The 22081-nt window shown below is 52.5% G+C and overlaps 1 protein-coding gene across 15 annotated transcripts in view; it reads right to left on the minus strand.

The window, feature by feature from the left end:
* Positions 1 to 3256: 3256 nt before the first annotated feature.
* ZBTB7C (zinc finger and BTB domain containing 7C) overlaps positions 3257 to 22081 on the minus strand; it is a 385273-nt gene continuing 366448 nt past the window's right edge. For all 15 annotated transcript variants that reach the window (XM_054461071.2, XM_054461072.2, XM_054461069.2 and 12 more), the window contains 2 exons: positions 15892 to 17115; positions 3257 to 5903 (listed from right to left, as the gene is read on the minus strand). In XM_054461071.2, coding sequence (XP_054317046.1) covers positions 5252 to 5903; positions 15892 to 17115 — 1876 coding nt within the window. In that variant the 3' untranslated portion in view covers positions 3257 to 5251. The remainder of the gene's footprint in view (positions 5904 to 15891; positions 17116 to 22081) is intronic.

Consider the following 22081-nt stretch of genomic DNA (forward strand, 5'->3'; position numbering starts at 1 on the left):
TTCACATTTGGTGACTCCTTTCAGGGCAGGTTGGGACAGAGGGGAGGGCAGAGAGAAAGGGTGTCTATACCCGGAGGGGCAGTTGTGTTAGGAAGAGGGACTTAGGAGCAGAGAAAAGGAGGACACAGAGGAGTTAGGGAGGGAAATTCACTGGATACAAACCTCCTCATTCTGGAATTTGTCCCAGGATGTCCCAGGTCCCTGGAGGTCCCTTGGCATGAGTGTTGCCTGGCACTTCCCTTCCGTAGGGCCCCCCACCCCCGCCGGCTCATGCTTCCAGCAGGGGGACTGACCCTGCTGCCCTTATGAAGTCCCAACTTCACCTGCTCTCAGAGGGGAAAGGACACGTACAGGGCACCCGGCTGTGCCCTGTTCTGGAAGCGCCCCTTACGTGCTGGTTGCCTGTTCTGCAGTGAGCTCAGAGGTCCCTCAGGGAGGAAAAGCTGTCCAGGCCCCAGGAAAGGAGGAGTGGGATCTGTAAAGGGCTCTGTCCTTCAGGAAGGGGCAGACTCGGTCAGATAAAGGCCTGAGACGAGGGTCTTATTTCCCATTGGGTCATTACTGTTCTCTTGTCACATGTTTGGGGGCTCTAAATAAGAACCACGGCTTTTCTATGGAGTCCCCTTCTCTGGCTGCAACTTGCTGCAGGTGACTGGTTTAGGGAGAATGGGGTCAGCAGCCCTGGGCCACCAAGCTGAGTTTTGTGAACCCGCCCAGTGCTTCTTTTCCACTTGTCACCCACTCCTTCTGGCATGGTTCTTCTTCCGTGGTCATATGGCGGATATGTATTCACCTTTTCACAAATTAGATGGAAGGAACCCTAGAAACTCTCCTCTCCAGTATTCTTTTTTTTTGATACAGGGTATATCGCTCTGTCACCCCAACTAGAGTACAGTGGTGTGACCACAGCTCACTGTATCCTCAAACTCCTGGCCTCAAGCAATCCAATCCTTCCTCCCCAACCTCCCAAAGTGCTGGGATTACAGGCCTGAGCCACTGCGCCCAGTCTCCAACATTCTTGAGAAGCAGTATTGAACTCTTGTGCTGACTGAGAGCTCATTCCTTCACGAGGGACCTCGTTCCTCTTTAGGACAATTCCAGATGTTAGGAAGTTCTCTTCCTTTTTTTGGGCACCCAGTTGCCTCCTGCAATCTCTCTCCTATTGGCTTGGGTTGGCCAAATTTTTGGTGAATGCTTCTTCTCCCCAACACACCTGTAGAAGTCCCAAGGCCTGTTTGAGTGTGTCTCTTAAGCCTTCTTCTCCAGGTAAGCTGCACATGTTTCTTTGGCCTGTCCTCGGAGGCCTTATCCTCCTTCCTTCACTCCCTCTTCCCTCCACTGAAGGCTTCTTTGTGTCAGGACCTCACCTCCCTTAGCACCTTGGGGTCCCAGGGGGCAGGTCACACATGGCCGGGCTCCATGGAATTCCCACCTGGCCAGGGCTAGGCGATTTTACTCACAGGAGATCAGGAGCACCCAGGGGTCAAGGCCCACTGGGCCCAGTTCCCTTCTCCTTCTCCATCTTCACCTATGTCACTCAGTGGACACTGACCCCCAGAATGAGGACCACACGATCCTAGAATGGCCGAGCTGAGCATAATCTTGATGAGCAGCTGGCCTTGCATTTCTTGCACTGGGCTATGCTTACCCCTGAGCCCTCAGCCATGGGCTGGGGCCTCTCAAAGCTGTAGGGTGGCCAAGGAACGGTTTGACTTCACTGGAAGATTCTGGGGAAAAGGCAATTCACTTAACTGGCAAGTCGATCAAAACGATGTGTTTATATTAAGACAAATGTTATGTAATAGAATGCAGACGCATGAGTTTCAAAGCCAAAATAGGAGACTTCAGAGTTTTACACTACAGATAGGTTACTTTGGGCTATTTCTTTAGTGTTCCGCTCCCAATTTGCCAACCAGCTGGACCCCTCTGCTGAGGGGTGTTTAGATGGAGAACTTTGAGAAGCTCTGATTACTCCATTTCCCTTATTACTAGAGGTTAGGGAAGTGAGGACCAGAGTGGAAGGGTGATTAGACTGAAGACACACAACTTGGAGGAGTCTAAATTGGAAACCCGGATCTGTTCTTTTCTCTGTACCAAGAAACACTGCATAGACGTTGCCTACTACAGTAAGAAAGGAATCAAAAACAGAAAAGAGGCTCCGGGTTGACCCTTGGTTATCCAGAAATGCAATTCGAAGAACAGTGTTACCAAGAGTCTGGGCTGTGGGTCGTAAGTAGCGCTGACTCCATTCAATGACAGAAGTATATTCCTTTACCTTAGGTTCTTTTAGGATCTAATGTTCTTTGGGAAAGAGGCACAGGTGAAGAAAGGAGGAGGCCAATGCCAGCACTGGGAAGTGAGAGGAAGGAGACCCAGACAGCAGCAGGGCCAGCCGGAGCCTACTCCGGACGCCAGGCTGGGGAACTGGTAGGACTTCCCTTGCTCATACACCCTGGGGTGTAGCTGCACACGTTTGTGAACACACGCACACACACACACACCTCACACTCAGGCCCACAGATGCCGCAAAGCTTAAGATCCAACCATGCCTTACAAATCTGGAATGTAAGAGACTACTGAGAATTGAGTTCTGCCCTCCCTACCATGCAACACCCCCGGATAACTGAAACGGCAATTGGAAGGGGGAATCAATCTCACCAGGCCATTAAGCAAGCATAGCTCACTTTTACTCAAAACACTGTCCTTTAAAGTATTAAATAAGGGTCAAAGGTTTTTTTTGTTTTTTTTTCCTTTGTAAAGGTGTCTTTGACATTATTTTAAGTTTATGACACCCAACAGTCAAAAACCTTAAGACTGGCTTGTTGCTGTCCTGTGAACTTTCAGAAGTCATATCTCACAGAAGTGCGACTCTCAATATAATTTAATCAAGTCAATTAATACTGTTTAATAAATAGGCCAGAAAATTTTTCTCGGCGGGATGTGGCGTGCGACCGAAGTTATGGAAGATTGTCCCTTGAATCACTAAGGCAAACTTTGTTGAGTGTCATTTTACATAGAGCAATCACATAAAAAAAGAGTTATAAATAGAAAAAATCCCAAAGTTCTCCCACAGACAGACAGGGAAATTGAAACATCAAAAACAAAAAAAAATTGAAGCAAAACAAAAACACAACCACTCCTCCCCCCACAACCCATTTGCTTCAAGTTCTTGATCATACAGTACTCAACATCTTTGGATATTTTACAATGTACAATTCCAAACTGCAGCCAAGAAAAAACAGAAAGAACTAACCAGTCATCTGAAAAATTGAGTTTATAAGAAGTCATCACCTTTACAAAATAAAAACAAAAGCCCCAACACCACTGGATTCCAATTTATTCATGTTTCCTTTTTTTTTTTTTTTTCCTCCTCTCTTTTAAAGTCTGGTTCAGCCCCAATCGCTTGGCTGATGGGGGGGACATGGGCACGCTGGCTGGTGGACATGGGCATGCTTCAGAGAAAAGTGTCTGAAACGAAGACAGGAATCTGAGAGGCGGCTGCCCAGGCAGATGACGTCTGAGAACAGAGGGTGTGTGTAGCAATCCTGCTGGCTGGAGTGGCATCCGGTGGTGCGAAGAATCAGGGGGTCTCTTCTGGAGAGCTGTGAGAGGGACAGAGTCTGTGCTCTTCTCTGGCCTTTTTGTTTGTTGTGTTTTTGCTCAGGAAAAAGCCAAGGCAACAGGAAGAGCTGAAGTCTCTTTGTGCCCACAGCACAGGGATTGGGGACTCCAGCCCTGGGCCCTCCCTGGGGATGAACCCTCCTCCTCTCTGGGCTGCTCAGAAACCAAAGCAAACTTGGCAAGAAAGGGGAGGGAAGGAGAGAGAAGGTCAGGAAGGCACGGGGCCAGCAGAGCCTTCCTTTTCAGGACCTGCTGCAAACTCAAGAACCAGGAGAACATGTGACAGCTCTAACTCACAGAGCCCTTCAAACCTCAGAGGCCTCCACCTCCCCGCACTGAGCCCTTTTGTCAAAAGAGGGGAGCCAAATACTCCCACTTCATCCCCAGAGGGAGGAGGAAGGGGTTGAGGGGTTTCTCACACAGCAGAGGGGACCATCACTAGCAATGCCAAGGCCCTGAGGAACTCACAACTCAAAAAACAGATAAACCCTAGAAAACCAGGTATTTTGTCTGTTTTCAGTAATCAGGGTGAGGGGAGACAGTTGTCAGGTGTTAAGAGGTGGCCCCCATCTCTTCGATGTTGGCCCTGAGAGCCCCAAGACACTGCACAGCCTTGGAGGGGGCACTGGAGATGGGGGTAAACACTAAATAGTGCCCCCAGGGGTCCAGACATGAATATCGGTCTGCAGGGAAGGTAGGGTAGCATTCGGAGTTCACAGAGCTGCCTGTGGGCTTTGGTGAAGCTCAGAAGCTCCCCTGATGACCTGACCTCTGTCTAGTCTGGCCATATTTCTCACCTATGCTAATATGCTAATATAGAGCTGGATGTGATAAAACTAAGTCCAGAAAGATAAACTGATCCCCCATGGACTTGGGGAGTACAAAGCTCCTACCATCTCTGGGATTCTCTGGGGGGATACGTGTGTACGTGTTTAGAGGTGGAGGGAGGAAACCTCAGTTACCAGCCCCTTCCATAGCCAGGTGACACTGAGCTACAGAGGGCTGACCTGTCAAGGTCACAGGACAGGTCAGGGAAAAAATGGCCCTGACCTTCCAGAGCCTGGTTCCCGACTGGTTCCAGGAGGCCTCCCTGCCAATAGAGCATTTCTTTCTATGTGGCAGGTGGGTAGTTCTCAAAAAGACCCCGGGGCCACTGGAGACTGGAAAATGAGCCCTCAGAGGAGTGTTGGCAGAGACTCTGCCACAGGGGGTGGGGCTTAACCAAGGTGCATGCCCAGCCCCTACCTCCTCCTGCTCCGTCTGGCTGGGCACCAGGCCAACCACCCCCTGACCCCTCGTAACTCACCCAGCTCCTAAGTGCCCCTGGGCACCCAGTTCTTTGTGGCATGGGCCAGTGCAAGTTTCTATGTGAAAGCCAGAGAGACAGCCAGGGAGGGAGGCCCGGGCTCCTGGCCTTTTGGGAAAAGATGCCCGTCTCAGACCAGCAAAAGGAGGCAGCTGCTTTAGGAGCCCGGGAAAATGCCATCACTGATAGTATTATTATTATTATTTTTTCCCATTTTCCCTTTGTGTTTTTAAAATGAAAAGTTCAGATCCATGGGGTAGGGTAGAGCGGGCCTGGAGGGAGAAGGACTGGAGGGCTGGTGGGCTGGAGCCGACAGGGACCAGCCTAGTTGTTGGCTTCGGACATGGAGGCCACATGGTTGAGGCCAGCGAGCCCAGGGAGGCCGGCCAGGCCGGCGGCCCACGGGTCGGGCAGCGGGAAGTAGGGCCTCGCCGCCGCCACGTTCTCGGCCAGCGCGAAGGCCAGGAGGCCCCCCGCGTTCCTCTCAGCCTCCAGCTGCGCGCGCCCGAACAGCTTCATCTGCGTCTCCTCGAACTGCCGCTCCAGCTCCTGCAGGCTCAGGGCGCCCTTCGGCGCTGCCAGGAAGTGCTTGGCGGGGCTGGGGCCCGGGAGGCACACGGCTGCGCCACCCAGGTGGCCGCCCACCTCGCCCAGCGCGGGGGGCATCACGAAGGCCGCCTTGTCGGGGGCCGGGCCGCCGGGCCCGAAGAGCAGGCTGGCGGCCCTCCACGCAGCAGGCTTGCGGCCGCGTCGGGGCCGCGCCATGCGGCAGCTCTGGCGCTTGATGTGGCGGTGCAGGTGGTCAGAGCGCGTGAAGCTCTTGTAGCAGAACTCGCACTGGTAGGGCCGCACGCCCGTGTGGATGCGCATGTGGTTCTTGAGGTCGTAGTTGTGCACGAACTTGGCGTTGCAGTGGATGCACAGGTAGGGCCGCTCCCCTGTGTGCTTCCGCATGTGGATTTTCAGCTTGTCCTGCCTGCAATGCAGAGACTGGGAGTCAGTCCCGCAGGGAACACCAGGAGCCATTCCTAACCTTCTGCTCCCCCTTCCTCCAGAACCAGCGGAGGCTCCCTACTGCCATGGAGTCAAATCCCAGAAATAGGTCTCATGCTAGATCTACCCTCAACTGCTGCCCCACCTTAGACAGGTATGGTTACTCACCTGGATTAAAGGGATGCGGAAAAAGCAGTGTCCTGAAAGCCCCACTCCCCCAAACTCCTTTTATACCCGAGCTGAGTCATGAAACTCCCACTGTATTAGGGGTTTATCTCACATACTGGGAAGATACTTCGCCAGAAGTCAGCATTCTGACCTTAGTCCTCGGATAGTGCAGCAACTTCTGCTGATACTGGACTGCACTTTAATCTCACACCCACTGTCTCCAGGCAACCTTATGCTTTCCCTCCAGTTCATCTATATGCTTTGGCCCAAAGTCCCTGGTCCCATCCCAGCCCCCCGGGCTGTTGAGATCTGTCTGTGTTTGGCACTAATCTGGGAGGCTATAGAAGCTTGGGTACACCTTGTTCAAACCTCCTGCATGGTGGTTTCTTATCCTAAGCCTTGGGCTCTCCTCTTTGTCTGTAGACAATTTCAGGGTTTACAAAAGAGCCAGGTGCGAAAAGAATGCAGCCTAATCTAGGGCAAAACTTTGCGGGGTTTAAGTGGTATTATTCACAGGTAACGTATGGTGTAGGGTGGGGGCGCCCGCGCCTGTTGGGGGTCTGGGAGCCTCTGCGCCAGCTGCAGACCCACCACCACCTTGCTGGTGACTTCAGGCAAGTTACTTAACCTCACTGCCCAGAGCTGAACCTGGTGCCAGACATCAATTCTTATTGTCCAGGGCTGATGGAAAGAACCTGGGTCTGTGTGAACTAGATTCCACACACCTCCTGGTGGTCTTGACAGGAAAACTGACACCAGGGTATTGTTTTCATAAACACTGAGCATTGGGTAAACCAGCTTAAGCTGGCTGAGGTATAGGCAGCTGGGCTGCAAGAATTCCTCTTGGGATAATTCGCAGCCTTCCCCAGTGGGGTCATAGGGGCCAGGAAGCTCTGTGTCTAGTCTCCTACTTCCTCCCTGCAGGTGTGGCTTGGGTGGAGCATCTGCCTGTAATTTCAGGCTCTGCTTTGAGGTTAGAGCAGATGTGGAGTCCTGGTGTCCTCCCTAAGATGGCCAGATTTAAACCCTGTTTAACATAATCCCAGGACAGCAGGTGCAGGTCCTAGGCGCCTGGTGTCTCCTGGCCACTAGAGGTCTCACCAGCTCTCATTTTCAAAATGGTTCTCCAGGGGCAGAGCAGGAGAGAAAAGGACATTCCCATGAATACTGGCAGGCACTGTGGGAGGAGGATCAGAGAGGACAGATCCAGTCCTTCCACCTGTGCTCACAGGAAGGCTGGAGAGCCCCTGGGAGTGGGGAGAAGGGAAGTGGAGTCACCCTCTTCCCCTCCACATCCCACTGCTCCTGCCTCTTCTCAAACCCACCAGCCACCCCTAGGCTACATAGTACTCTGCTGTGATATCCCACCCCCTACCAGCATGCTGTGGTCTCTGTAACCCAGATTTCACCTAGATGATTGGACTTTTGAGGAGGAAGGGACCTCAGAGACCATTTAGGCCAGTGGGTCTCAAACTTAAGGATGCATTCGAACCATAATCAGGACTCAACAAAACCGTGCTGGGCCCTACTCCCAGATATTCCGATCAATAGGTCTGGGATAGGGGAGAGGGACAAAGGATTTGCATTTCTAACTGGTTGCCACATGCTGGTGGTGGTGGTGGTCCGTGGACCCCACACTGAGAACCACCGGTCCAGGCAAAGCCTCCACTATGTAGGTGGGCAAACAGGCCCAGCTGGGGAACTTGCCAAGCTCACCCAGAGGGTCATGGCAGGTCCGGGAGTCAAGGCCTTTTTTCTCACCACAACACTGTGACTGTGAAAATGGAAGTGTCGGGTGCCTGTACCCCTGGAGTGATGCAACTTCCCAGTCCTGAGGGATATGTCTTGGGCCTCCACAAATTCACCCAGGCTCTGATGGAAACACTGATGCTAGGTGGTCGGTTGGGCTCCTTCACCAGGCCTGGCAGAGGGCTCAGCTCAGAATCAGCTAAGCAGGGCTTTAAATGCATCATCTCATTACTCTTCACCACAACCTATGAGGTAGGTTTTTTTATTTTTATTTTTATTTTTTTTGAGACAGAGTGTCACTGTCACCCAGGCTAGAGTGCAGTGGCATGATCTCAGCTCACTGCAACCTCCGCTTCCCAGGTTCAAGTGATTCTCCTGCTTCAGCCTCTCGAGTAGCTGGGATTACAGGCATGCACCACCACGCCCAGCTAATTTTTGTATTTTTTTAAGTAGAAACGGGGCTTCACCATGTTGGTCAGGCTGGTCTCGAACTCCTGACCTTGTGATCTGCCCAACTCGGCCTCCCAAAGTGCTGGGATTACAGGCATGAGCCACTGTGCCTGGACGAGGTAGGTTTTTTTTTTTTTTTTTTTTTTTTTTTTTTGAGATGGAGTCTCGCTCTGTCACCCAGGCTGGAGTGCAGTGGCGCGATCTTGGCTCACTGCAAGCTCCGCATCCCGGGTTCACGCCATTCTCCTGCCTCAGCCTCCCAAGTAGCTGGGACTACAGGTGCCCGCCACCATGCCTGGCTAATTGTTTTTTGTATTTTTAATAGAAACAGGGTTTCACCATGTTAGCCAGGATGGTCTTGATCTCCTGACCTCGTGATCTGCCTGCCTCAGCCTCCCAAAGTGCTGGGATTACAGGTGTGAGCCACCGCGCCTGGCCAGGTAGGTTTTTTTTAAGTCACTATTACACATAATTAGTAGTACCGACCCTTAGGGTCACTCTCAAACAATGGAGAATATAAGTGGTAAATCTTCAAATGTCTCCCAAACTTCTCACTAGTGTATCTAAAAGAAGTCCCATTTTTGTGGCAATTGGTCCAAGGATGTAAGAAGTGCTGAGAAGGTGCCTATGATATCCTTTTATTGAACATCTGCTATGCGCAGGTAAATACATGACTTCATTGACCCTGGGAATTCATTATTCAGAGGCATATGGTATAGAGGTAGGGCCCCTCCAGGAGTCTGGGAGTCCCTGTTGCAGCTTCAGACCCATGACCAACTTGCTGGGTGGCTTTAGGCAAGTTATTTAACCTCTCTGTGCAGAGCTAAACCTAGGACCAGACATCACTTCCCATTGTCCAGGGCAGATGGAGAGAATCTGGGTTTGTGTGAGCTAGATTCAACACACTTGGTGTAACTCCCTCACTTGGACACAGAAAGAAAGGAGGCTCAAAGAAGTTAAGAGCTTCCCAAAGGTATACAGCTGGTGAGGGGCAAAGGAACCTGGGGGGCTACGTGGCTGTGGTTTGTTTGTAAGCTATTCTGGGGATGAGAAAGGATGGATTTTCACACCAGGGACTCCCAACCTGAGGCCTACGAGGACTGCTGCAGAAAGGGCAGACCAGAACAATCAAGAGAGGGCACCAGTAGCCAGTTTTCTGCCTCTGAGGCCAGAAGACTGGGGTATGCCAATGGGAGGAACTCAGCCCTGGGCAGGAGCTTTCCCTAATGGAGACATTTGTGGGAATGGGAGCAAGGGGTGGGAAGAGTAGGCAAAGCTCATAAGCCAGTTCTGGAAAAAACTTCAGAGGATCATCTAGTTTACCAGGCATACTTTACCACATTCTGATTCATGGTCTGAGTCAGTGGGCCCAGTAAGCTACACTGTTAGCAGTACACTTCTCAGGACCTTGAAAACACTGATCTAATTACTTCCAAGATAAGGAAAGAAGGGACCAAAGAGGGAATGGTGTTCTAGGGCCACACAGCCTCCTTCTTTACACTGACCTTTCCTGTGGATACTGTGACGTGCATTGGAGCTGGAGGTGGTGCCGGACACGCTCCAAGAACTGGATCAGTTCCCTTGCCTCGTCTGGGCCTTAGTTTCCTGATCTCTAAAATGTGGGTTGGGCTGCATCCTTGGGGCCTCTAGTGCTCCATGAGTGTATGCATCTGGGTAATGGGCCTCTGCCAAATCTCCTTCTGGAGTCTGTTTGGCTGGCTGGCTTCCTTGCTCCTGCACATATTCAATCTGCCTGTGGAAGCAGCGTGAGTTTAGCTTGAATATGTTCTAGCTGGAATCTCAGGAGCTGAGCTGTTAGTTACTTCTCTGTAGGAATGGAGGTCTGGCAGTTCCACTTAAAATTTCCCAAGGCCCCCTTGTCCAATGGCCTGTGTGCTCACTTACCCCTTAGCATGGCTTTCTGGGCTCTTTACAAGCTCACTGCCATCTCCTCTGCCAGCTTCCTGCCTGCCCCCCATGGTACGCTGCCCCACACTCTGGGCAACTCTGCGTCTCTGAACACCTGCAGGTATTGAACTGGACTGCTGGTCCCCCAGTGCACAGCCCACCACATTACAGGGTGGATGCCCGGTAAACCCTGGCTCCTTCCCCGTGTATGCATGTCTTGTGCTTGGACACCGATACTCCATCCTTAGGGCCCTCCCAGAAGGCCAAGCCCAGAGCCAGGGTGCCCCTTCCTCCCAGACCTCCTCCTCCCAGCCCTCCTCCTTCCAGCCCTCCTCCTCCCAGCACTCCTCCCTGCACGTGGTATGGAGGGTTCTGGTACCTGCTTTGATGAGAAGCTGTGGGATGCTCTTTCGTACTCTGTACAACACACAACACTGAACGTAGATAGAGAGGAGGCTCACTGAGCATCCTCTCAGTGACTAGGTGACCGCTAGGTGACTGACTAGTGGGGCCAATTTCAGAACTCTCTGACTACAAATCCGACATGCTCCTCTCTGGCCCTGGTCCCCTTGTCTGCCATCTCGTTCTATCTCTCTGCATCAGGGACAGCCAAGGACATATGCACCCAAGCCTCGGTCTACATGCCCCCTTCCAGCCTGGAGAGCTCATCATCGGGAAAGTTGTGTGAGTCCTCATGAGCTCATTCCCAGAATCAAAGAAAAGGGCTGCAGGGCCTTGGCCTGAGGTCTGTGGCCTCCAGAAAGTCTCCCAATCAGGATAATGCTTTCCCAGCAGCCTCTACCCGGACTTCTTGTAACCCGATGGTTTGAGACACACTCTTCCTGCTACCACTGCTAATGCCATTACATTATCTTAATAGGGTTCCCAGAGCTGCCAGGAGTGGGAGGACTACAAAGAAAATAGAGGGAAGACAAAAGCCAGGCTGCTGGCTTGTCTGGAGAGCAGGCAGCTGTGGGGGCACAGAGGTGGTCAGCATTTGGCTGGCACTGGAGGAGGCAGGTGGAGACTAAAAGGCACAGCCTTCGGGGTTCAGCGGAACTGGAAAGCATGCCTTGTCAGAGAGTGACTGCGGTGCGGAGGTCGTCCATCCCCACCCAGGACAGTGTGCTCCATGGGACCTCTGCTGTCTCTGGGCCAGTCTATTCTCATTTTGCAGTTTCTTGCCTTCACTACTGTCCCCATCAGGCATGGCTGGGGCATCTCTGGGAGCCAGGCTGTGACAGGCTGCAGGGGCTCCAGGAGAGAGACCAGCTAGCCATGCTCTCTAGGAGCTCCTAACAGAAGGGCTGGGGGAGGCAGGGGGCAAGTCTCTATGGGGTGCAATCAAGGACCCATGTGGTGGGAATTAAGAGGTGGAAGATGCAGAGGCTTTCACAGGGCCCAGGGCCAGGCCCAGTTGGCAGTGATGGCTGCAGATGGGGCAAAAAGGTGTGCGGGGGGCCACCTGGGATGTCCGTGGGCAGGGAAAATACCCACCAAGCACAGCAGTGTCCCTATGCATGAAGACAAATGCTTTATCTTCCTGAGATCACATGCTCCCTGTTCTTCTAGGCCCGTCCTAGGTGTCACCTCTGGCCGAACCCTGCCATCCTAACCTTTGGCTCCTGGCTTCCAGACTTTCTGGGAAGAGAAGGGAAAGGACTCCTGATGAAGAGGATCTGAGGTAATCTTGGTCCAGACTGCCTCTGCCCTAGGACCTGGAGCTGTTTCTGTGTCCCAAGTCAGACCTGAAAGGGACAGGAGCTGCCTCCCTGGCCAGCACAGGCACGAGCCTTTCCCAGGAGGAAAACGGTGTCTTTGAACTCAACCAAGGGAGTGCACAGGCAGAGGGAGCCCAAGTGGCTATGGGGTGACCAGAGCTAGGAAGGGACAGCATGGGGCCGAAGAAACAGTTTGGTTGATACCTTTGAGGCTCTGCCAAGGGAGATTTCATATTTGGAACAGATCGGTGGTGGGACACCTGGTGGGACTGGCTGAAATGTAGAGCTGCCTCAGAGGTGAGGTTCCTGACACCAAAGAACAGACAATACCACTGTGGGGCAGCTTCTGTCCCTCCTCTCTAGACCCACAGAATGACAGCAGCAGGCAGGGCCTTAGGGGTGGAGGGGCTCTGCTGGAAGGATTCCCCCTTGTCCTCCCCCTTGGTTGTGGCTGCTGAGGTCATTAGTATGTCCCCGTGGGGTGTGGACATTCTGGGAGCTGGCATCTGGTAGGCTGTGACTCAGAGCCTGGGCTGAAGGGCTACCATGCAGGGGAAGGGCAGGCCTTTCCAGCACCCCATGGGTAGGGCAGGGAGGGTGTCACAGGACCCTGAGCTCTTCCCAACATCAAGGAGGGAGGAAATGGGACTTTGCCAGGGCAGAAGCTCAGCTGTGATGAAGGAAAGACTCGGGTTCCAGAAGGGGAAATCATGTCTGAGAGGAGGACCTGAGGGCAGCATGTCTGGGTCCTTGCTGCGGGGACAAGAGGGACACGACAGGGCCCAGTCTCAGGAAGTGGCATGGCCTCGGAAGGGAGTCTGGGAATTCTATGTCAGTGAGGCAGCCATCGCCACTCTAAGTGGCTGCTGAAGAGCTGCCAGGTGGAAGGGGCAGGTGTTAGGAATCGTGTCGGGGAATTCAGCCAAAAATAAGGTCCCCGTGGAAAAGCTGCAGGGAGCCTTGGCCGCAGGGAGAATTACAGGAAAACCTCAACCTGGACAGACCATGCTTGGGGCTCTTCAAGCACGGAAAAGAATCCTTGCCGGGCAGTTCCAGAGACGGGGTGAGAAGCAAAGGCCCAGTGATTCTGAAGAATGTGAGGGGGAGGAGAGTGGGGAGTGTCCCACAAGGACAGCCACAGCCCACAGTGAGCAATAAAGCCTCTGAAGTGAGGCAGGCTGGAGCCATCTCCTCCACCCCGCCTTCCCCCAGCTCGGGGTTTCTCTCCTCCTGGGAAGAGAGGGACCCAAGAGCTTGTCTGATCTTTTTCAGGAGGGTCAGAGCCCCGTGGGAACAAGTGGTGGGGGTGCTGAGGGGGCTGGAATGCAGCGGCTTCAGCTGGAGACAGGCCTGGGGCCAGATGGCCGACATTCTGGAGCAGGAGTAACCCAAGCCCAGATGGCTGGATGACCAGAACTGCCCCACTGCCTATCTGGCTGGGAGTGGGGACCGCAGACAGAGAGGCCACCCCAAGTGACCATCAGGAGTGTGCTGGGAGGGAGGAACCTGGAATGTCACCCTCCTATACAACATAGCACTGCTGCCCAAACCAGGACGCCCACTCCCAGAGAATGTCCCAGGGTCCAGAGGGCGAGAAGTCTGTCTGCAGTGACTACGCAAGGTTAAAACCTTCCCTTAAAACGGGGTGCACAGACTGTCCAGACCTGGCGTGGACCTCACAGAAGGCTGTGGGTGGGGAAGGCCCAGAGGAAAGGGAGTGGGGAAGAAGGGAGATGATGGGGGCTCAGGGTGCCAGTAGGGCCACCGTGCAATATCCTGAGACACAGATCCTTTTGGAATTGGAGTCACCAGCCTCGGTCTCCCCAGAAGGCAGAGGTGCTCCTGTTAGCCATCTGCCAAAGGGACAGGCATGGACAGTTAGGGAGGTAGAGCCTGTGTTGGCAGGAGAGGGAGCTCCAGGCTGGTAACATGGCTGGCTTTCCTGATCTGGCCTGTGAAGAGCTTCCTGGCATCCTTAAATTCATATGCAGGGGCTGGGACTCTCGGGCTGAAGCCAGGCCCCCCGTGAAGATGGGTGAGCTGTACTTGAATCTGGCTTTCACATGGTGCTCTGGCTTATCTCCCTCGGTATTCCTGTGCTTTTGCCAAGCCCTGTTCAGGTGTTCTGCCTGGTTCTGTGGGGCTAAGGTGAATTCAGGAGGAGGCAGGGGGCAGCATCACCCACGGTGGCATTGGGGTAGCAGGGCTGTCACTGAGGGACATCCAAGGGGAGGTGAATCTCGGGAACCTTGGGTCCGTCTGCTCTGGGGAGTAAGAGGAGCAGGGCGCCCTGCCGTCAGCATTGCTGGGTGGCTGGCTTGGCTCACTGCTAAGGGCAAGGGGACACATCCTGGGTCTGTGAGGCCCTGCCCCTCTGCTCCTGCAGATTCTCCCTCCACTGTCACTGGAAGCATCTGGGACAGATGCTGTCTGGGGTTCCCCTCACAAAAGCAGCTGTGAGCAGGACCCCAAGGCCACCTTGGAAATAATCAGTGCTGTCCTTCAAAGCAGTCCCCTGAGGAGCCTGCAGAGCTATTTCAGCCACACCAGTGTCACCTGAACGGATTTCTGAAACTCTTCTCTGGCAACTTCCAGTAGAGTTTCCAAGCAACTCAGAAGAACAGGTCTCATGACTTTAGAGGACTCATCTTTTTTTTTTTCCTGGAAAAGCGTAGTCCCTGATTTGATATCCAGTTTCATTCACAACCTTGCACTGTGTCCACTGAGGAAAATGAAAAGAATGAGCTGCCAGCAATTCCCAAAGATACATCTCCAAGAGGAAGTAGGGCAGCAGCAGCGCCAATGGAATAAGTGTGGGTCTCTCGAGGTGAGTTCTTTGAGAGGGACAGTGGCAGTGTGGGGAAGGGACCTAGTCTAGTAAGTCATGGTCACAGGGCAGGCATTGCCAGGCTCTGTACACACAGGATACACTGAAATGACCAAACCCTGATGCCAGGCCACCCACCAGAGCCCTCCCCACCTGTGGACATGGCTGAGATGATCAGCCTCACACCAGGAACCACAGATAGCACCAACGGGCCATATTTTTCCAAAAGTGAGGCCTATCCAAAGCTGGCAGTGGGCAGATCTGACTCCACACCAACCCGCCAATCAGTTTTGACTGTAAAAGTTCCTGTGCAGAGTAGGCATATAACATACGTTTGCTGAATGGGACAGAGTCTATGAAAGATGAAAGGTTTATAATGTATTGACTTCAAATTTCAAATTTTATAACAGCATAAAGTTGTCCCCCTTCCTCAAATGGAAAGGCAAAGAGGAGAACATAAAAAAGAGGCCCAGCCTTTAGGTCTGACCCCAAAATGATGGAAAGGGCCTACAGGCATCTCTGCAGTCTACTGGTCATCGACTTTGCTGTCACACAGAGGCTGAGATTCCAGTCTCAGCTCTGCCGTCTTCCAGCTGCACACATGCTTGGTCAGCTAGCCACTGGGAGATGTGTCATAAACAAAGTCAACCACGTCTCCCCATCTTCCCAGGGCCTGGCTGTGGTAACCGTGTATTTAAGGTGCCTACGACGGCCCCTGGCATGCAGAACATACTTAATAAAGGTCAGTGGCTGCTTCTCCAAATCAAACGAAGGGGCGGCACTCCATCCGGGGAGTGCCATCCGTTCAAACTGGGTTCCACGAATTTACAGCTGGAAGGAGAAGAGGAAGCCAAGCAACCAAGGTGCTAGAGGCGCCTCACTTCCTTCCCAGCCAGAACAGCCCTGCTCTTACCTGCTTCATGTCATGGGCTTCCACCTAATATTGTATCTGAGAAAATACTGCAGCCCCTAAAAAGGGTTTGAAAGTCACAGCACCAGGTGATGCCTAGCACCACTGCTAGCCACGAGCCTGAATGTGTCTGGGATCTATCTGGGTCTCTGTCTCCATCCCCAGCCTCCCTGCCCAACTCTGCTGTCCCCCATGGCCTCTGGCCCCATCCCCTGCACCCGAGGGCTGCCATGCGCACCTGGTGAAGCGGACCTCGCAGATGGTGCACATGTATGGCTTCTCCCCAGTATGGGTCCTCATGTGCCGCGGCAGCTTCCCGGCCCCCATGATGACTTTGTGGCAGATGGGGCACTGCTGAGAGGCCTTGGGCTTCAGCTTGCGCTCTTCCACCAGGGGCCAGGGTGGGAAGAGGCCTCCCAGGTGGGTGGCACTCAGGAAGTTGAGATAGGCACCGTAGTCGTTCTCCGCCTTGATGGGTCCCAGAGGCCCCCCGGGCAGGTCAGGGAACATGTCCTTGAAGAAGTCATTAGGGAAAGGTGGCGGTGGGGGTGGGGGCAGCTCCTCCTTCTCCTCCTCCTTGATCTTCCGATTCTTGATGACCAGATCCAGTGGCCCACTGTCCATGGGCTGCTCAGGCAGCTGGGCAAAGGCACCAAAGTCCCCTGGCCAGAGGTGTGGGAAGAAGTCTGGGGCGAATGGAGACAAGGAGGGTCTCCTGTCAGGGATGTTGGCCTTGGGGTACAGGTTCTCCCTCAGCAGAGATTCGATGGAGAAGTCCCGGATCATCCCCAGATGGCCAGGACTGCCAGCCTGGAAGGAGTCAGGGAAGTCCCTGGGGGTGTCTGAGTAGGCCTTCTCTGTGAGATGGTCCGTCTTGGAAGGGCTTTGGTGGCAGCTGATGTCCTGGGGGTCAGGCAAGTTTTCTTGGTCAGCAAAGTCCTCCGTGTCATCATCGTCATCCTCCTCCTCTTCCTCCTCCTCCTCTTCGTCCTCCTCATCATCATCATCTTCGTCGTCGTCATCGTCCTCCTTGTCGTCCTCCTCCCCCCCGTCCCCCCCAGGCTCCATGATCTCCAGGCACACGTTCACGATGCACTGGATCTCCAGCATCCTGGCTGCGTTGAGGATGTGCTTGACGTTGCCGGCGGTGATGGTGAGCGTGGAGGTGTAGGCGAACTCCAGGATAGCAGCCAGAGCCTCAGGCTGGACAAAGTCGATCTCATAGACGTAGGGCTGGCTGGCTAGGGTGCCGGCTGTGAAAAGCTTCTTGAAGTACTTGCTGCAGGCAGCCAGGACGGACCGGTGGGTCCGATACTCCTGCTCCTGCACCACCAGGAGCACATCGCACAGCAGGCCATCGTGCCGCTGCTCATTGAGGCTGCACAGGACCTCACTGCTGTGGTTGGGGAAGGGAATGCCAATGAGCTCGTCAATGTCATTGGCCATGTTCTCAGCCAGAGCCCTGCAGAGACACACAGAGAAGAAGACTGGGTTAGCGAGCATGGCCCCAGGAGGGGTCTCAGCTCTAGGACTCTGAGCCACCTCCTTGGCATAAGGGCTCCCTGTCCACTGCAAGGGCAGTCCTCCTACCTCTTAGCCTTGCCAAATCTCAACTGCAATTCACAGCCTGGCTTACAAGCTGGGGCTTTTCTCTGGACCCCTAAGACTCTTAGAGATAGGCTTCTCACTGGGCAGCTGGTGTCAGCTACTCACCAAAGGCTGCAAGCCTTCTCTCAGGCTTGGTGTTACTGATTTCCACTTTGCCAACATGCGGTTGCAGAATACAACTGCAGGATGAAAAGCCACATGAACCCAGCTGTTGCCTTGGCTACAGGAACAGGACTCACCTCTGTGGGGCAAGGACCTCTCAGTGGTTCTGCTGAGAAGATGCTCTGATTTGTCTCACAAATCCTCTGATTCTGTAACAGACTTACACTTTGCACTAGCTACTAGGAAGCTTAAAACAAATTTCGTGGCCCATTTTCAGCAAGTAAATGGGGGCCTTCTGGTATGTTTTGCTTCCTAACCTTACTCGTTCATTGTAGTTGAAGTTTCCTTCCATTTGTAAATCTTGATCCTTTTTAAAAAAAAAACCACTAACTTCCTATATGTGTATATCTGAGAGCGATTTCACCTATAAATATTTAAATTCAATACAAATATAAATGCAATATTCAATATAAATATAATGCAATATAAATATAAATTCAAGTACATTGTTAGTTAATTTTTCATGTCTAAATTCTGTTAGCCTCATGAAAAGTCAACCCCTGTGGTTAGAAGTGTCTTCTGAGACACCTTATCATTATATATGTTATACATAAGTATGGCCAGTGGCAGCCACCAGAAGAAAGCAGGGCACGACAGGGGACAACTGGCATCCCTTCCTTTCAGGAAGCACAGCTCACAGCCCAGGTGAACATAGTCAACCGGGACAAAATGTGGCATCTGCCAGGGCAGGTAGGGGCGTCCAAGGAGAGAATACAGTCATGGGTTGTTAGTTTCTGTTTCTGGTTGGGCCAGTAAAGCCCCTTCCTCATCCCTCTTTTCCACTTATCACTAGAGACAGAAACTAAAAACCATGGATTCAGGCTGCTAAAAGCCTAAAACAAAACAACAAAACAGAACAACAACAATAAAATAGGGTGGGTTGGACAAGCTTCATGGGGCTCTTCTACTTACAGCAAAGCTTCAACATGGCCCATCTAGATAAATCCTAGCAAAGCCCTGGCCCTTATCTTGGTACAAATATAGTGGGGAGAAAACAAAAAGGAAAACAAATCCTAAAGCCCCACGCCCCAGTGGGAAGAGTTCTGGAGATCCTTACACATTTAACTTCTGGATGTTTCTGCCCTGGGAAGGCAGAGGCAGGGGGAGGGGAGGAGTGAGAAGTGCCCGCTCATAAAGTGTGAATGGGGCCTGGAGGCACTGGGGAGGCGGCAGGTGTGGAGGATGCTGGGTGCCCCTCCCCTGCCCTCACCTTCTCCTCCACCATGGGACAGCCCAGGCGTTCCCTAAGCAATCCCACTGGCCAGGTGTTCAGGAGGCTTCCCAGAGCTAAGGCCTCACTGCTTTCCCACCTTCTCATCTTTAAAAGGGCCAGAGACCCTGGCAGTCCATGCATTCATTCTCTAAATATTATTGGGTAGTCTCCCTGTGCCAGGCTCTGTACTGTACTCTGGGGATGCACAGGGAACAAATTGAGAAGGCCTCTGCTCTAAGAGAGTTTAGAGGGACATAACAACTGCAACAAAAATGTACAGCAAGATTCACCAAACATAGTATACAGATGGCAGATAAGCCATCTAATCTGAAAAGATGTTCAATATCGTGAGCCATTAGGGAAACTCAAATTCAAACTATCATAAGACATCACTACATACATAGGATAGTGGCTAAAATAAAAAAAAAAACACCAAATGCTAGCGAGGGTGTGGAGAAAAGGATCACTCATATATTGCTGGTGGGAATGTAGAATGGTACAGCTATTCTAGAAAATGATTTGGCAGATCTTAAAAAACTAAATATGCAACTGCCATATGACCCAGCAATTGAATTCTTGAGCATCTACCCCAGAGAAATGAAACCTTATGGCCACGAAAAACGCATACACAAATGTTCATGGCCACTTTATGCATGATAGTGAGTAACTGGAAATAACCTAGACATCCTTCAAAGGTGTATGGCTAAACATTGTGGTACGTCCATGCCAGGGAATACTATTCAGCAATAAAAAGGAGTGAATTCTCAATATGTGCAACAGCCTTGATGAATCTCCAGGGAGCTACGCTGAGTGAAAAAAGCCAATCCCAATGGGTTAGATATTGCATGATTCCATTTATATAACATTCTTGAGTTGATAAAGTTACAGAAATGGAGAAGAGATGAGGGTTGCCAGGGACTAAGGAGGTGGTGGTGGTGGGAGGGAAGTGGGTGTGGCTATAAAAGGGCAACAGGAGGGATACCTGTGGTGATGGAAATGTTCTGTGTATTGATTATATCAGTGTTCAAATCCTGGTTGATACTGTACTATGGTTTTGCAAGATGTTACCATTGGAGAAAACTGCGTAAAGGGTACGTGAGATGTCTCTGTATCGTCTCTGTATCATCTCTTACAACTGTAGCTGAAATGATAAGTATCTCAAAAGAAAAAGTTTAAGAAAAGCAAATGACAGGAAACAACCTAAAGCCACTAATCAATCTCCTCGCTTCTCTCCATCTCTCATCCAGCACAGAGCTGTAAGGGAGGAGAGGAGGGGGGCGCTTTACCCAGGGTGAACAGGGGAGAGGAAGCATCATTTGAGCAGAGAACTAGAAGAAGAGAAGGATCCAGCATGGGAGGATGTGGAGAACAGTGTACCAGGCTGTGGGAACAGTGGCACAAAGTGGGCAGCCCCACCAAGGTGCCCTTGGTCTGAGGGGCCAGGTTCTGTTCTGAGTGGCCCCGTTGAACACGTTTCTTGTCTATTGACAAACTCCACTTCTGCATTTCTCTGGGGACTCAGATGGACCATATCCACCCAGATCCCTCGAGGGCCTGTGTAGTATTAGTTGATGGACACCCCTCCTTCTCTCTGACTAGGGAGGGTATCCCCAGGCTGAGGCTTCAATGGGCTGTGCTGCAGAGACAGCTCTGAGGCCACCTCCTACATCTCCACATCCTCCCACGCTGGATGAGGAAAGAAGCTCCTAGTGACTTCCTCCTTCCCCTGGTTCCCTACTGCAGTGGTGGGCACCCAAGGGAACGCAGAGGGCTTAGGAAACCAGAGCAGCCTGCGTGGCTGCAGGCCAGCGGGCTCCTTTGGGGCTGCCATGCCCCAAGAAGGCTGCCTTTGGGCAGCTGGGCTGGGGGCCAGCAAGCAGCCCCCAGAGCCTGGATCAGATAGGAGGCCTCAAGTCTGAGCCACATTTAGTTTTGGATGCTCAGAGTCAGGTGTGGTGTGAGCATCTGTGCAGTGGGCAAGGGGGACCCATCAGATACCTGTCCCACCTCCTTGGCCCCAAGCTCTTTGCTTCAGATACTCAGGACCCATGAAACGAACTGGGAGGATAGGGCAGGCCAAGCAGACACCTTCTCTTTTCAGGTTAAATATCCTCCCTAAACAATGGGTTTCCCAAAGAGGAGTCAGGACTGCCATCTGCCCTTAGGCTTACTCAGTCCTCACAATAACGCATTTAGCTCCTATTGTTACCATCATTCCCATTTTACAGATGAGGGAAATGAAGCCACTAAGAGCTGATGCACAGAGGATGAGTGCGGGCACAGAGACCTGAGCCTGTGTCTGGCTCCCCAGGCCATGCTCCCAACCACAACCAATTGCAGCTCCTGCCTCTGATCACAAAAGTAACCAAGAAAGGACAGTAGTCTCTGCTAACGCCTAATGAGTGGCCCAGACTGCAGGTTCAGAGGTGCTTAGGGATGCCTTTGTGGTGGAGGGAGGGAAGGATTTGGGTGGCCCTGCCCTCCAGGGACAGCCAAGCAGGCAAGGGCCAGCAGGGCAGACTGGAGCCCTCCAGGAAGGCTTGGCCAGCCTCAGGGGCTGGAATGTGGAGACCACCCTAGCCCCAGGCTACTGCCTTTCTCATAGTGTTGGGGATGGGTACTCTCCCTTGCTGGCTCCCCAGACAGCCTCCCCTACTCTGTGTAAGTTTTGGTGGTGGTTTTGGCAAAGCTCTGCCAGGGGTAAGAAGAGAAGGGGAGACGAGAAAATAGAGCTGTGGCTCAATCAGCCTTTCCCATCCCACTTTCTGAGCACAGCCGAGTGGGTGGTCACCTGGATGGACTGAGTGGCCACAACGCTCCCCTCCAATGTGCCCCAAATGTACCTTTGGAGCCCCTACTCTCCAATCCCCAAACATACACCCTGTTCTCAGCTGCCATGCCTTTGTTCATGCTGAACTCTTGGCTGGAGAATACAACTGATCTCGCACTTCCGGGGGTCCACATCCCATCCACACTTCAAGGTCTCACTTAGACAACCCTTTCCCCATCCCTCAATTCAGAGGCTCCATCTCTAAAGCCTTCAGTCTCCTGATTCTTGTCATTTATTTGACTCTGCCTTGAACTGTAATGATTGGTGTCTCTGCTAGATTGTAAGCCACTTGAGGGCAGATCATATCATTAAATGCTTAGCACAGTCCTGACACAAAGTTGGTGGAAGGTCTATGGCAAGGGCTGTCCTTAGCTGCCATGTTGTAAGGATGCTCAAGCAGCCCTAGGGAGAGGTCCCCATGGCAGAGGATTGAGGCCTTCTGCCAACAGCCAATGCCAATTCGCTAGCTGAATGGGTGAGCCACCTTGAGAGTGGATCCTCCAGTCCCAGTCAGGCCGGCCTTCTGATGACAGCAGCCCTGGCTGACATCTTGATTGCAACCTCATGAAAGACAATGAACCAGGACTGCTCAGTTGAGCATCTCCCAAATTCTTG

Source organism: Pongo pygmaeus, chromosome 17 (genome assembly GCF_028885625.2).
Source record: "Pongo pygmaeus isolate AG05252 chromosome 17, NHGRI_mPonPyg2-v2.0_pri, whole genome shotgun sequence".
NCBI lineage: Eukaryota > Metazoa > Chordata > Mammalia > Primates > Hominidae > Pongo > Pongo pygmaeus.